This window comes from Bufo gargarizans, chromosome 5 (assembly GCF_014858855.1).
Source record: "Bufo gargarizans isolate SCDJY-AF-19 chromosome 5, ASM1485885v1, whole genome shotgun sequence".
In the NCBI taxonomy this organism is placed as follows: Eukaryota; Metazoa; Chordata; class Amphibia; order Anura; family Bufonidae; genus Bufo; species Bufo gargarizans.
Genome location: NC_058084.1, coordinates 417,107,732 through 417,122,008, shown reverse-complemented (window position 1 = coordinate 417,122,008; position 14,277 = coordinate 417,107,732). Strand labels below are relative to the sequence as shown.

At 45.5% G+C, this 14,277-nt stretch overlaps 1 protein-coding gene across 1 annotated transcript in view; it reads left to right on the top strand.

Moving 5' to 3' along the window:
* LMBR1 (limb development membrane protein 1) overlaps positions 1–14,277 on the top strand; it is a 145,946-nt gene that overhangs the window by 34,281 nt on the left and 97,388 nt on the right. Inside the window, exons 3-5 of the mRNA XM_044292685.1 lie at positions 2,371–2,410; positions 8,756–8,895; positions 14,071–14,174. Coding sequence (XP_044148620.1) covers positions 2,371–2,410; positions 8,756–8,895; positions 14,071–14,174 — 284 coding nt within the window. The remainder of the gene's footprint in view (positions 1–2,370; positions 2,411–8,755; positions 8,896–14,070; positions 14,175–14,277) is intronic.

The window sequence follows — 14,277 nt, the reverse complement described above, 5'->3', positions numbered from 1 at the left end:
GCCAGGCGGACACCCGAACGCTGCAAGCGGCGTTCAGGTGTCTGCCTACTGAGCGGAGCGGAGGCTGAACGCTGCCAGACTGATGCATTCTGAGCGGATCCGCATCCACTCAGAATGCATTAGGGCAGTACGGATGCGTTCGGGGCCGATTGTGAGAGCCTTCAAACGGAACTCGCAAGCGGAACCCCGAACGCTAGTGTGAAAGTAGCCTTAACTGATTTCTTATAATTAGTAGAATAATAGTGACGAATAATAAATAATAACCAGCTTTCTTGGATAATATATGAAATTAATGGTCAGAGCAGGCTGAAGTGACATCTAGAGGAAATCCTCCTCAGTGGTAGAATCAGCTCCTGCACACATCTACAAAAATTCTAATCCTAATGTTTGCTGTATAATTTTAGAGTAGTAATAAGGCACATAGCAGTAGCTAGTGAAGTGGTCGCTAGCTCCTCGACGCGCGTTTCGCCGTCTCGCTTCCTCAGGTATATGTATAATAAATGCTCAGTACACACAGTTGTTGTTCTAGATATTTACATTTATAAATGCTGAGTACACAATGTCGTTCTAATAATTTCTACAATGTTCAGATGTGCAATAGAAAATGTACCGTAACTATCATCCAGTGGATGCCAAGTACACTGTTCGCCAGTATAGGTTTTGTACCATGGGTGCCTAAGCCATTACAGTTGACACCACCACTTGTTGGCTTAGGCACCCATGGTACAAAATCTACACTGGTGAACAGTGTACTTGGCATCCACTGGATTATAGTTTTTTTATTTATTAATTTAAATATCTAGAATAACAACTGTGTGTACTGAGCATTTATTATTTTATGTATCTAGAATAGGCCACATTATATAAGCATTGGGCATACCATCAAGGTGTTGCCTGTGTCACCGGTCTTCAGGGCCATCTTAGGGCGTACAGGAGGTTCCTAAAAACGGGATCGCCCCTATCGGGAGGCCATTCCGTTCTTTAGGCAGGGATTATCAGAGCAAAGGGTAAGCATTAGGGAAAGATGCCAAATCGATTGCTATAACCCTACCTGAAGAACAGTCCCCTCCAGAACCTTGGAGGACTCAGGACCACCGTGTCCCTACCGCATCTATTATTTGTTTTGCGCATTTATTTGTTTTTGCGGGGTTGTTTTAAAAATAGAATAAAGGCTACGTTTTAGACTTGGTGGTACTCTGTAAACACGATTCATGTAAATATATACCGCCCATTATTATCTTCCCTCTGACGGGTAATTGTCTTAGGCTACTTTCACACTTGCGTTCGGAGCGGATCCGTCTGGTGTCTGCACAGACGGATCCGCTCCTATAATGCAGACGATGGGATCCGTTCAGAAGGGATCCGTCTGCATTATATTTCAGAAAAAATTCTAAGTGTGAAAGTTAGTCAGACGGATCCGTCCAGACTTTACATTGAAAGTCAATGGGGGTCGGATCCATTTGAAAATTGAGCCATATTGTGTCAACTTCAAACGGATCCGTCTCCATTGACTTCCATTGTAAGTCTGGACGGATCCGTTTGGCTCCGCACGGCCAAACGGTGCCAGACTGAGGCATTCTGAGCGGATCCGCATCCACTCAGAATGCATTGGGGCTGTACGGATGCGTTCGGGGCCGCTTGTGAGAGCCTTCAAACTGAACTCGCAAGCGGAGCCCCGAACGCTAGTGTGAAAGTAGCCTTAGTTGTGATTTCTTGATGGCATTTGTAAGACTGATCAGAATCCTGATCCGTCTTACAAATGCATTGAAATGCCGGATCCGTCTTTCCGGTGTCATCCGGAAGGATGGATCCAGCATTGCGGTATTTTGAATGCTGGATTCGGCACTAATACATTCCTATGGCATTCAGGCACTTTTTGGACGGAGAGAAAACTGTAGCATGCTGCGGTATTATCTCTGTCCTAATCAGTCAAAATGACTGAACTGAAGACATCCTGAACGGATTGCTCTCCATTCAGAATGCATGGGGCAAAAACTGATCAGTTCTTTCCCGGTATAAAGCCCCTAGGACAGAAATCTATGCCGGAAAATAAAAACGCAAGTGTGAAAGTACCCTTAGGCGCAGCTTAGTCCCATTCAAGTGAACGGACCTGGGCTGCAATACCAAACGTGACCATTACAACTCTGCTTTGTTTGCTGTTAAGAGGCTGTGTCATCTCCAAAAAGCTGATCAGTACCATTACCAGGTGTCGGACCCTCACCGATCAGATATTGATGACCTAACCTGAGAATAGGTCATCAGTATTTTTCTTCTGAAAAACCTCTTTAAATAGGTCCTTTCATTTTTCATATATATATTTTTTTTAATCTACAATGGACTGGAAGGGTAAGATGTCATTTTGTGTTACAGATGAACAGGAGGATGATGATGTCACAGTTAATCGAGTCTCGTAAGTATACTTCTTCTGTTATTGCCAAAATTAACATTTTTAAAATGAATATCGGACAAGGGTTCTTAGTGAATATGCACACTTAGCAAATTTATTGCAGAAATTTCTGCCATTATCCCATTCATCTAACTTGGGCTTAAGCAAACCCATGCACATGCTGCAGAAGCAACCCCATTCAGATGGATGGGACTGCAATATATTTCAGTTGCTGAAGTTTCTGCCTCATGCATGTAATTGTACCCTTTGGGTACTTTCACACTTGCGGCAGTGTGATCCGGCGGGCAGTTCCGTCGTCTGACTGAAAGCATTTGTGAGACGGATCCGGATGCGGATCCGTCTCGCAAATGCATTGCAAGGACGGATCCGTCTCTCCGCTTGTCATGCGGACCGACGAATCCGTCTTGTACATTTTTTCACATTTTTACCGATATGCGCATGCCGGAACGACGCATCCGGCATTCCGGTATTCTGAATGCCGGATCTGTCACTAATATATTCCTATGGGAAAAAATGCCGGATCAGGCATTCAGGCAAGTCTTCAGTTTTTTTTGCCGGAGAGAAAACCGTAGCATGCTGCGGTTTTCTCTTTTGCCTGATCAGTCAAAACGACTGAACTGAAGACATCCTGATGCAAACTGAACGGATTACTCTCAATTCAGAATGCATGGGGATAAAACTGATCAGTTCTTTTCCGGTATAGAGCCCCTGTGACGGAACTGAGTGCCGGAAAAGAAAAACGCAAGTGTGAGAGTAGCCTTAGGCCTCTTTCACACTTGCGTTGTCCGGATCTGGCGTGTACTCCATTTGCCGGAATTACACGCCGGATCCGGAAAAACGCAAGTGATCCGTCTTCAAAATGCGTTCAGTGTTACTTTGGCAGCCATAGTAGTAGTGGGGAGCGGGGGAGCAGTATACTTACCGTCCGTGCAGCTCCCGGGGCGCTCCAGAATGACGTCAGAGCGCCCCATGCGCATGGATGACGTGTCCATGCGATCACGTCATCCATGCGCGTGGGGCGCCCTGACGTCACTCTGGAGCGCCCCGAGAGCCGCACGGACGGTAAGTATACTGCTCCCCCGCTCCCCACTACACTTTACCATGGCTGCCAGGACTTTAGCGTCTTGGCAGCCATGGTAACAATTCAGAAAAAGCTCAACGTCGGATCCGGCAATGCGCCGAAACGACGTTTAGCTTAAGGCCGGATCCGGATTAATGCCTTTCAATGGGCATTCATTCCGGATCCGGCCTTGCGGCAAGTGTTCAGGATTTTTGGCTGGAGCAAAAAGCGCAGCATGCTGTGGTATTTTCTCCGGCCAAAAAAACGTTCCGGTCCGGAACTGAAGACATCCTGATGCATCCTGAACGGATTTCTCTCCATTCAGAATGCATTAGGATAAAACTGATCAGGATTCTTCCGGCATAGAGCCCCGACGACGGAACTCTATGCCGGAAAAGAACAACGCAAGTGTGAAAGAGCCCTTAGAGGGTTTGTGGGGAACAGGACCAGAGAAGTTACAAATGTGTTCTTTTAGCACTGTGATGTTTCTGGCAGTGTAATTAGGCGTATTGTATTATTTATACCTACGAGTTATGTCATTTTTGGATATTCAGGGAACAGATGTCCTATAAAAGAAAATTTCTTGCTATTTATTGGGGATAAAATTTTCAGCTTAGTAGGAAGCAATGATGCACTTAGTCAAATTTTTCAGACAGCCCCATAGCATCCGACCACAAACGACCAGCAATCATGGCAATCCTGCAGTTCTACCCCATCTTGTGGCTGTTGCCATTGACAAAAGACTAAGGGCTCATGAACATGATCATTTCCGTTTTTGCAGAGCGCAAATTACAGCCCCGTTGAAGTGAATGGGTCTGCATCCAACCCTCAAAAAATGCCGATTGGATGCGGACCAAAAATAAGTTTGTTTGCATGAGCCCTAAGGATAAAGCTAAGGCTACTTTCACACCTGCGTTCAGTGCGGATCCGTCTGGTATCTGCACAGACGGATCCGTACCGATAATGCAAACGCTTGTATCCGGTCAGAACGGATCCGTTTGCATTATTCTTTCTAAAAAAAACTCTAAGTCAAAACGGATCCGTCCTGACTTACATTGAAAGTCAATGGGTAATGGATCCTTTTCAATTGCACCATATTGTGTCAGTGAAAACGGATCCGTCCCCATTGACTTACATTGTAAGTCAGGACGGATCCGTTTGGCTCCGCATCGTCAGGCGGACACCAAAACACTGCAAGCAGCGTTTTGGTGTCCGTCTCCAGAGCAGAATGGAGGCTGAACGGAGCCAAACTGATGCATTCTGAACGGATCCTTATCCATTCAGAATGCACTAGGGCGGAACTGATCCGTTTTGGACCCCTTGTGAGAGCCCTGAAACGGATCTCACAAGCGGACCCAGAAACGCCAGTGTGAAAGTAGCCTAACATTGACTCAAACACTGAAGTCTGCAGCGGAATCAAGTCCACAGTCAATCTGCAGCAAAATCCATAACATGCATGCCCTTAAAGGGGTATTCCAGAATTGCAATTTTTGCAAACCGTGTGCCCCCCATGTTTTTTAATCACCATAAATAATATGTTCCTTATATTGTACAAGTTAGTATGATTACAGGGATACCAGATACTTTTGTTTCTAAAACCGTAAAACTATAAGGCACAAAAATATCACATCTTCACAGCAGAGCTTTTCTATAGAGGAGTAGTTTAGGCAGTTGTTTACTGTACAGATGGTCTGGAGTTCAAATCTCACTGAAACCTGTAAAATGATCTTTATTGTAAAAAATGATGGCAGAAAAATAGTATTTTTTACTTTCCAGCTTTTTTTTTTTCTTTTATGGTAAAATTATTTATTTATTCAGTTATTTTTCCTAAAAAAATGAAGCAAAAAACATAAAAGGGGTTGTCTGAGTTATGAAAAAACATACAGTACAGACCAAAAGTTTGGACACCTTCTCATTGAAAGAGTTTTCTTTATTTTCATGACTATGAAAATTGTAGATTCACACTGAAGGCATCAAAACTATGAATTAACACATGTGGAATTATATACATAACAAAAAAGTGTGAATAAACTGAAAATATGTCATATTCTAGGTTCTTCAAAGTAGCCACCTTTTTGCTTTGATTACTGCTTTGCACACTCTTGGCATTCTCTTGAACCTGCGATTTTTGAGGCTGGTGACTCGGATGAACTTATCCTCCGCAGCAGAGGTGACTCTTGGTCTTCCTTTCCTGGGGCGGTCCGCATGTGAGCCAGTTTCTTTGTAGCGCTTGATGGTTTTTGTGACTGCACTTGGGGACACTTTCAACGTTTTCTCAATTTTTCGGACTGACTGATCTTCATGTCTTAAAGTAATGATGGCCACTCGTTTTTCTTTACTTAGCTGCTTTTTTCTTGCCATAATACAAATTCTAACAGTCTATTCAGTAGGACTAAGCTGTGTATCCACCTGACTTCTCCACAACGCAACTGATGGTCCTAACCCCATTTATAAGGCAAGAAATCCCACTTCTTAAACCTGACAGGGCACACCTGTGAAGTGAAAACCATTTCAGGTGACTACCTCTTGAAGCTCATCAAGAGAATGCCAAGAGTGTGCAAAGCAGTAATCAAAGCAAAAGGTGGCTACTTTGAAGAACCTAGAATATGACATATTTTCTGTTGTTTCACACTTTTTTGTTATGTATATAATTCCACATGTGTTAATTCATAGTTTTAATGCCTTCAGTGTGAATCTACAATTTTCATAGTCATGAAAATAAAGAAAACTCTTTGAATGAGAAGGTGTGTCCAAACTTTTGGTCTGTGCTGTATATAGCACTGTAAATCTGATGGTCAGCAATATATAACTAAGCTAAGCTAGTTTTATGCAAACACAAATTCTATTTCCTAATTTACCTGGTTCTCTTCTGGCCCTTTGTTTTCCTGCAGTAACAACAATCTCTGAGGTTTTCCTCATGTATATTTCTGCCCCTCCCCCTACTCTACAAAGGGAGTGAATACAAGTGCTGCCCTGAGTGACATGTCTGACTGCTGGGAGACTCAGCAGCATGTTGTATGTTTAGGACTACAAGTTCCAGCTGTACAATGACACTGCTGATACACAGAGGATCTTCCTTCTACCTCTGCTTGTGCAATGCTCTAAGGAACTCCTCCAGTCTGTCAGCTCTGTGTCTGCAGGATGAGGAGGGAAGATCCTGTGTCACTTAACTGCCTGCAGCTACTATGGAAAGCCTCCAGCCCTGAGTGTGTGCTGCTGAAGGGATTCAACTTTACTGAAGAATCCAGTGGGAGGGAGACACAGGGCAGACTGCAGTGCATGGGGACACAGATTTTCTTTCTCAGACTTGTGCACAAAATATCATCAGAGCAAGGCGAGAAGCTGACATAACAGGTCATGTGACCCTAGGTGAAATCAGATAGGCGCCACTGTAGATTAAGTAAGTGCATGGTAAAGCCCTTACATTTGCCTAGTTAGAAACATACAAAGTACATAAAAATAACTCTGACAACCCAAAGTTTCTGTAACATCCTTAGGGTACTTTCACACTAGCGTTAATCTTTTCCGGTATTGAGTTCCGTCACATGGGGCTCAATACCGGAAAAAACACTTCAGCTTTATCCTGATGCCTTCTGAATAGAAAGCATTCCGTTCAGGATGCATCAGGATGTCTTCAGTTCAGTTCCTCTTACAGTATTTGGCCGGAGAAAATATCGCAGCATGCTGCGGTATTTTCTTCGGCCAAAATTCCGGAACACTTGCTGGAATGCCGGATCCAGCATTAATTTCCATTGAAATGTATTAATGCGGTACCAAGTACGCAGACCTTTAAAAATGCTAAAAACAATAAATACTGGATATGTTTTTCCGGATGACACCGGAGAGATGGATCCGGAATTTCAATGCATTTGTCAGACGGATCCGCATCCGAATCTGTGTACAAATGATATCTGTTTGCATACGGAACTGCCTGCCGGATTGTTACAACACAAGTGTGAAAGTACCCTTAGTATGAAATATCGCAAAACAGTATTTGGTACCCCCATAATATCAATAAGCTGTACAATATAGTGAATATATTATTTATGGGGATTGGTAGATGGTGCTATTTTTTTCCTTTCATTTTCAGTAATATACTATTTATTTTGTGTTATGTCTGTGAAGAAAATAGCTTTTTAAGCACAGAAAATGTAATCCTTCCAGCAGAGCAGGTCTGTAGTGTAATGGTAACTCGTCTGCCTGACATACAGAAGGTTTCGTGTTCAAATCCTGAAGAAGGCCTGTTACATAATTTCTTTATAAAAAAAACAAACGAACATATCCAACACAGCTTCATTAGTAGTCACTGCATTGAAGTGAGTACAAATGAGGCTGGGATCTGTGATGTTCCAGCTGGGAGCGAGAGGCAGAGACCTGATGCGACAGACACTCCCCATGAGCAAACAGTCGTTCATCGGGCAATTGTGATATTTAAGCACGCCTAAAAATCAGTTTGCCAGTGGCAGATCGTGCTGTCTGATCATGATCTGCTGCCAACAAACAACTAGACAGCATGGGGACTTGCAATGACGTAACAATCACTCCTCCCCATGCTGTGGAGGCGATCGCTGCATGTAATAGCAGCGGTCTCCTCCACTAGTGAGCAGGTGATTGCCGGGAAGGAAAGCTTCCTTTCGGACAATTGTCTGCAGAATTGGGCTGTCTGATACAACCTTAAGGCAAGGGCTTCATGGTGACACTGGTCGCGGCCAGGATCGCTGAGCAGCGGTGATCCCATAGAAATGAATGGGATCGCCGCGACAGGCGCAAGAAATCCAGCCATATTGGATTTGCGACTGCGGCGTCAATCCCATTCATTTATATGGGATCACCGCTACCCAGCGACCCTGGCCGTGACCAGTGTTGCCATGTAGCCCTTGCCTAAGTCTTCTCCTCTTTTTGAATCCACTCCTGGCTTTGGATTCAGAAACTGCATCATAAAATCTGGATGTGGAACCGCTCCGTTGGTTACTTCTCTAGACTGGAGCTGTTACTTTTTAAGATTATCCGGCACTTATATATTAGTGGCCTGTTCTCAGGATAGGTCATTCCTATCAGATCGTTTAGGGTTCAGCACCCAGCACGCCCACAGATCCGTTGTTTTGGCCAGCCTGAGACGGCTGATATGTGGGGGTGCTGGCTGTGGGACCCCCACCGATCTGATAGTGATCGCCGATCCTAAGGTCATCACTATCTACATACTGGAAAACCCCTTTAATAGATGTTTCTTTTCACCATAAGCCCCTCATTGTAGCTGCTATTAACTGCGGATTGTGTTTCACTCCTAGGCTGTTCCTGAGTACATTCACACTGGCAGTTTCGGCTGGTGCCGTGCTCCTGCTTCCTTTCTCCATCATCAGCAATGAGATCCTCTTATCATTCCCCAAGAGCTACTACATCCAGTGGCTGAATGGCTCTCTGATCCATGGTCAGTATCGGACAGGGAGTTCTGTGTTTCACCCCCCTGAGTTATAATAACTTCTTTTCCTCTATGCACTGATAGTAATCAGCTAATAAATATATTCTGTTATATGTATTGCACTTAGGACCCAGGCAGAGTCCAGTGCTCTATATGGCAGTGCCCGGAGATTGTATATGCCATAACTTGCAATGGGGCTGAGCTGCAATACCTGACTCTGCCAATAGTGGTGCTGTCTCTTAATGTCCCTGATTTGTCCAATCTTTTGCAATCCCTTTAAGCCTTTTGGAGGAGAATTATTCAACTGGTGTAAAGCAGAACTGGCTTAGTTGCCCATAGCAACTAATCAGATTCCACCTCTCATTTTTCACAGCTCCTTTGAAAAATGAAAGGCGGAATCTGGTTGCTATGGGCAACTAAGCCAGTTCTGCTTTACTCCAGTTGGATAAATCTCCCCCTTATATGTTTGATAGCCAAGAATGCGCAGATGCTGTCTGTGGGTAAGAGACGGAAGTATATCACTCCCCTTTACTGTTTGTTGCTTTATTTTTTAAAGGGACAAGCCCTATTTTTTCCTTATTATTTTGATGTCTTTCTTTACTGCTGAAACAATCGCTCTCCTATTGAAACTCCTATTGATAAAATCACCAACCTCTGTACTCCCTATGAATGCATGACTTCCGTCAGTCGCGCTCCTGCTTCATTCATGAAGTGGGAGGAGCGTGACTGACTGAGTGACATTAGTCATGCGCCGGCCGGCCCGCTCACTGCAGTGCATTCATAGTGAGTACAGAGGCTAGGGACATTAATAAAGTAATGCTGTGACACATAGGGCCGTCAGGGGGACCAGCATAATATGCTATATGTGTGTCATTCACACATATAGCATCTTATGCAGGCCCCCCTAATGGCCCCATGTGTCATAGCACACATCCCCATAACAGTGCATCATCCATAGTGCCCCCATGTGTCATGCGCACATCCCCCATAACAGTGTGTCATGCGCACATCCCCCATAACAGTGTGTCATGCGCACATCCCCCATAACAGTGTGTCATGCGCACATCCCCCATAACAGTGTGTCATGCGCACATCCCCCATAACAGTGTGTCATGCGCACATCCCCCATAACAGTGTGTCATGCGCACATCCCCCATAACAGTGTGTCATGCGCACATCCCCATAACAGTGTGTCATGCGCACATCCCCATAACAGTGTGTCATGCGCACATCCCCCATAACAGTGTGTCATGCGCACATCCCCCATAACAGTGTGTCATGCGCACATCCCCCATAACAGTGTGTCATGCGCACATCCCCCATAACAGTGTGTCATGCGCACATCCCCCATAACAGTGTGTCATGCGCACATCCCCCATAACAGTGTGTCATGCGCACATCCCCCATAACAGTGTGTCATGCGCACATCCCCCATAACAGTGTGTCATGCGCACATCCCCCATAACAGTGTGTCATGCGCACATCCCCCATAACAGTGTGTCATGCGCACATCCCCCATAACAGTGTGTCATGCGCACATCCCCCATAACAGTGTGTCATGCGCACATCCCCCATAACAGTGTGTCATGCGCACATCCCCCATAACAGTGTGTCATGCGCACATCCCCCATAACAGTGTGTCATGCGCACATCCCCCATAACAGTGTGTCATGCGCACATCCCCCATAACAGTGTGTCATGCGCACATCCCCCATAACAGTGTGTCATGCGCACATCCCCCATAACAGTGTGTCATGCGCACATCCCCCATAACAGTGTGTCATGCGCACATCCCCCATAACAGTGTGTCATGCCACATCCCCCATAACAGTGTGTCATGCGCACATCCCCCATAACAGTGTGTCATGCGCACATCCCCCATAACAGTGTGTCATGCGCACATCCCCCATAACAGTGTGTCATGCGCACATCCCCCATAACAGTGTGTCATGCGCACATCCCCCATAACAGTGTGTCATGCGCACATCCCCCATAACAGTGTGTCATGCGCACATCCCCCATAACAGTGTGTCATGCGCACATCCCCCATAACAGTGTGTCATGCGCACATCCCCCATAACAGTGTGTCATGCGCACATCCCCCATAACAGTGTGTCATGCGCACATCCCCCATAACAGTGTGTCATGCGCACATCCCCCATAACAGTGTGTCATGCGCACATCCCCATAACAGTGTGTCATGCGCACATCCCCCATAACAGTGTGTCATGCGCACATCCCCCATAACAGTGTGTCATGCGCACATCCCCCATAACAGTGTGTCATGCGCACATCCCCCATAACAGTGTGTCATGCGCACATCCCCCATAACAGTGTGTCATGCGCACATCCCCCATAACAGTGTGTCATGCGCACATCCCCCATAACAGTGTGTCATGCGCACATCCCCCATAACAGTGTGTCATGCGCACATCCCCCATAACAGTGTGTCATGCGCACATCCCCCATAACAGTGTGTCATGCGCACATCCCCCATAACAGTGTGTCATGCGCACATCCCCCATAACAGTGTGTCATGCGCACATCCCCCATAACAGTGTGTCATGCGCACATCCCCCCATAACAGTGTGTCATACGCACATCCCCCCCATAACAGTGTGTCATGCGCACATCCCCCCCATAACAGTGTCATGCGCACATGGCGCCCCCCCCCCCATAACAGGGTGCCATCCGCACATCCCCCCCCCCCCATAACAGGGTGCCATCCGCACATCCCCCCCCCCCCCATAACAGGGTGCCATCCGCACATCCCCCCCCCCCCCCATAACAGGGTGCCACCCGCACATCCCCCTCCATAACAGGGTGCCACCCGCACATCCCCCTCCATAACAGGGTGCCATCCGCACATCCCCCTCCATTCATTTCAATGGGGACGCAAAAGATGCGGACAGCACACAGTGTGATGTCCTCACCCTCGCCGTTCTGCGAACCCGCAAAAAATATAGAGCATGTCCTATTCTTGTCCGAAATCGTGGACAAGAATAGGCATTTCTATAATGGGCCGCTCATTCCATTCTGCAAATAACGTAACGTGCACAAGCGGTATCTGTGTTTTGCGGATCTGCAGTTTGTGGACCTCAAAATACATTGCGGCCGTGTGAATGCGCCCTTTCTGGCAAAGTGGATGAGATTTTATAAAATAACATCCATACGCTGCAAGAAAAAAAAATTGCTTCGGAATCCACACACAACTTTTCCCGTGGTGCTGATTTTAGATCCATAGCTTGGTAATTGATGCTGTTGATATCTGTTGCAGATTTCACCCTTGCCAATGCAGAGGGTAAATTCTGCGGCAGACCGGCGGCAGTTGCACTTTCAGTTCCGCAACAGGTTTTACTGTTGCAGGAATTCCGACAGGTACAGTGCAGACCTATTGTGAGTGGATTTACCCTCTCCTAAACTTTTGGATTTATAATGTTGTCGTCCCAACATTGGCCACTAGATGGCAATAAAAGAACACAAATGATTTCAACCTGTGCATGCGAATGAATGTTGTCCTGGATTATCAATAGTTTGTTACATATATTGACCATTCAACTTAGGCTACTTTCACACTAGCGTTTTTACTGGATCCGGCAGGGTTCAGCAAAAACGCTTGCTTCCATTACTGATAATGCAACCGTCTGCATGAACAGATCCGGTTGTATTATCTGTAACATAGCCAAGACGGATCCGTCATGAACTCCATTGATAGTCAATGGGGGACTGATCCTTTTTCTATTGTGTCTTGCTCCGCATCCCATGACCGAAAGCAAATTGCAGCATGCTGCGGTTTGCTCTCCGGTATGAGAATGGAACGGAATGCATTTTGGAGCACTCCGTTCTGTTCAGTTACGTTTTGTCCCCATTGACAATGAATGTGGACAAAACAGAAGCGTTTTTTGACGGATCTCAATACCGGAAAACATTAACGCTAGTGTGAAAGTAGCCTTAGTTAGCATAAGCCCCAAAGATGTATGGGAAATCTGTGTTTAAACTACATTTGCATGATACCTTATATAAAGGAGGCACTCCAGCATTGCTTTTCGTTAGAAACTATAGGGAGGGTTATCATAGATCAGCATTTTACACCGCGCTGCCAGAGGATGTGACTAATGTATGATGAGGAGCAGGCCCCATCATAAACTAGGCACATACGTCAGCTGTCTATGCGCCAGAATGAAATATATGGCAGCTCAAGCTGTTTTCAGGCGTAAATGAAGATAAATGTGGGGGACCTGCCTGCCCAGTCTAATCCCCACCCTCACCATGCCCCCTTTTTAGAAAGTGGCGAGGGCAACACAGAAACGGCATTTGCGACAAATTTTGACGCAATTGGCATTTAAAAAGTCACAAACATGACGTTTGCGACATTTTACACCAATAAAAAAGGCACAAGAAGATGAGAAATCTCCCCCCTGGGTATCTTGATGCCTAGACATTGCAGTGATTTCTGTCCCGTCTTGAAGCCCTAGGACTTTTGATTAGATTTCGATCAGATGCCATATTTCTCCTCTTCTTACAGTACTTTTCTTTGCTAAAGACCTTAAAACATTATGGTCTGTCGGTTATCTTTCTGTGAAATCAATACATATGCGAGTAAAGGTGGCTGAACCTCTTGCTGGGTGTCAAGTCTGCAGCTGACAGCTGTTCCTCCCGACACCTCCATATGCATGCAGTATCGGCTCAGATTCTTAACAGGGAGAGGGGAATAAGGTGCTGATAGACACCGCCGGTGGAGGCTTATCTCCCTTGACAATTTAGCATAGCCACAGAGTTATCCAATAAAATGTTTCTGTATAGCGCCACCTGCTGTTTGTTCTTTTTCTTATTTCTTTGTCCTGCTCACTGAGAAGGCCGCACATGCTCAGTTTCATCCTTCAGCTGCCTCCTGAGCTGTGATGGGCAGAGCATGGACACACCCCCTGAGCTGCAGCAGAATGGACACACCCCCTGAGCTAGCTGCAGCAGAATGGACACTCCCCTTGAGCTGTCAGCATGATATAAATCTAGCAGAGCAATGAATGAGGAGATCTCTGGATCCATGTGAGGTACAGGGCTGGTTCTAGCTTTGTTAGAAAGAGACTGTCAGGTACAATCTGATGTCTTTTTTTGTCCATTTACCATAAAATCTCTCTCTTTCTAAAATAAGAAAAAAATTATGGTTTTGTTTTAATATTTCAGGTCTGTGGAATCTCGTTTCACTCTTCTCCAATCTGTGTCTTTTTGTCCTGATGCCATTCGCGTTCTTCTTTCTCGAATCTGAAGGCTTTGCTGGGCTTAAAAAGGTAACTTTAATTTTAGCTTTGGTCGTGATTGTATTTTTTAGAAGGTTTTTGTGAATTATTTCCAAAGCTGATAATTTTTACCCCTTGGCACCATTTATCGTAC